Raw genomic sequence first — 2519 nt, 5'->3', positions numbered from 1 at the left:
GAGTTGATAGACCTAACCCTGACCATCTCATCTCGTTGTGTGTGTGTGTGTGTGTGTGTGTGTGTGTGTGTGTGTGTGCCTCTACAGAAGGGAAGTACCGGGCGCTGAAGATGGAGTTTTCTCTGCCGTCCTCCACTTACGCCACGATGGCCGTCAGAGAAGTGCTGAAGATGGACACCAGCATCAAGAGTCAGACTCGGCTCAACACCAGCTGGCTGAACTGACCGTCACACACACAGACACACACACACACACACACACACAGCTGGCTGAACTGACCGTCACACGCACAGACACACACACACACACACACAGCTGGCTGAACTGACCGTCACACGCACAGACACACACACACACACACACAGCTGGCTGAACTGACCGTCACACACACAGACACACACACACACAGCTGGCTGAACTGACCGTCACACACACAGACACACACACACACACACACACACAGCTGGCTGAACTGACCGTCACACGCACAGACACACACACACACACACACAGCTGGCTGAACTGACCGTCACACGCACAGACACACACACACACACACACAGCTGGCTGAACTGACCGTCACACACACAGACACACACACACACACACACACAGCTGGCTGAACTGACCGTCACACGCACAGACACACACACACACACACACACACACACACACACAGCTGGCTGAACTGACCGTCACACACACAGACACACACACACACACACACACACAGCTGGCTGAACTGACCGTCACACGCACAGACACACACACACACACACACACAGCTGGCTGAACTGACCGTCACACGCACAGACACACACACACACACACACAGCTGGCTGAACTGACCGTCACACGCACAGACACACACACACACACACACACACAGCTGGCTGAACTGACCGTCACACACACAGACACACACACACACACACACACACACAGCTGGCTGAACTGACCGTCACACACACACACACACACACACACACACACACAGCTGGCTGAACTGACCGTCACACACACAGACACACACACACACACACACACACACAGCTGGCTGAACTGACCGTCACACACACACACACACACACACACACACACACACAGCTGGCTGAACTGACCGTCACACACACACACACTTTCACCAGCTTTAGTCCTGCAGTTTATTGGTGATGAACACTTCGCTACGTCGTGTGTGTAATTTTCACAGTGAAGCTACACACAGTTTTTCAGTTACTCAGTTTTAGTGTGTTGTTGTTTTAAAGCTGTAAAGACATTTATTACATGTATTTTCAGAACTTCAGCATAGACTGAACATTGAGCAGTAAATTAACATTAATTTGATGATTTATTATTGTAAAATGTTCTATTTCTGCTGAATACTGAATTTTTCAGTGTAAATATTTGAATCTGAATAAATGAATCTTCCTGATGTCTTCGTGTGTCCGTGTGTAACTTCATGTGTCAGGCGTGTTCTCTAACATTCCTCTGGACAGAGTCTCGATTGTTATTTTACAGTCCTGTCTGGAATGATCTGAAGGACTTTGGAAACCTCTGTGCATTGCAGAGTGGGATCATGGAGCAACACCAAATGGCTGGCGTTCTGAAAACAATCCGGATGACTGCGTTCACATATAGATTGTTTTTATCCTTTATAGTATCAGGGCAATTTGGTTATCGTAAGAAGCTGATTATAAACCGTGGGCCGCCAGAAAACACTAGTTATAAACCCGCTGGAAAAGCGGTGAGCAGAACGCAAACACAGAACATTGGCACAAAAGGGTTAGGCATGTTAATACCCCCTGTCAGCGAGGTAAAGAGAGAACTACATGCCCGAAAATGCCACTGTTCAAGCTGCCAGACAACTTTACATTCGACAAGCCGGGAGAATGGCCGTCATGGCGACAGCGTTTCGTGAGATACAGAACGGCTGCAGTGGCGGAACTAGAGTTTTATACAGGGGGTGGCCACTGCCACTTTCGGGGGTACACAGTACACACACACACACACACACACACACACACACACACACACACACACACACACACACACATATACATACACAGTGGAAAAGCTTATGGAAGGAATTGGGTCACTCTGTTTGTGTCTATAAGTGTTGAACATCCAAAATATTTGCAGAAAACAAAGCTGAAGTACCAAGGAGATAAGATACCGTAGCATGTGTCTGTTATGAACTGCTGCGTTTATTTACCAAAAAAAAAAACACCCTCACATTTACAAAAAAAATGTTTTTTTTTAATTAGATATAGCAGGCATCAAGCAGACATGTACTTGAAACATGTAAACAATTTTATTGCCCATCAATATAAAATCTTATCCTAGGAAGATTTAATACAACATAATTCTTTCTTTATAATAATTTATAATTATTCTTTCTAATTATAATTATTTAATTTATAATTATTTTTTGTGTTCATTTTTGGGTGAACTATCCTTTTAATCTGGCAAAATCATCTCAACTTAAATTCCTGAATTGGGTATGTGATTGACTGCCTGTG

General features: G+C 45.3%; 1 protein-coding gene across 1 annotated transcript in view; it reads left to right on the top strand.

The window, feature by feature from the left end:
• pus7 (pseudouridine synthase 7) overlaps positions 1–1436 on the top strand; it is a 34486-nt gene extending 33050 nt beyond the window's left edge. The window contains exon 15 of the mRNA XM_084139050.1: positions 88–1436. Coding sequence (XP_083995176.1) covers positions 88–224 — 137 coding nt within the window. The 3' untranslated portion in view covers positions 225–1436. The remainder of the gene's footprint in view (positions 1–87) is intronic.
• The last annotated feature ends 1083 nt before the right edge of the window (positions 1437–2519 follow it).

Source organism: Abramis brama (genome assembly GCF_963993115.1).
Source record: "Abramis brama genome assembly, contig: SCAFFOLD_91, whole genome shotgun sequence".
Taxonomy (NCBI): domain Eukaryota; kingdom Metazoa; phylum Chordata; class Actinopteri; order Cypriniformes; family Leuciscidae; genus Abramis; species Abramis brama.
The sequence above is the reverse complement of the archived record's forward strand: the minus strand, read 5'-3'. Positions and strand labels throughout refer to the sequence as shown.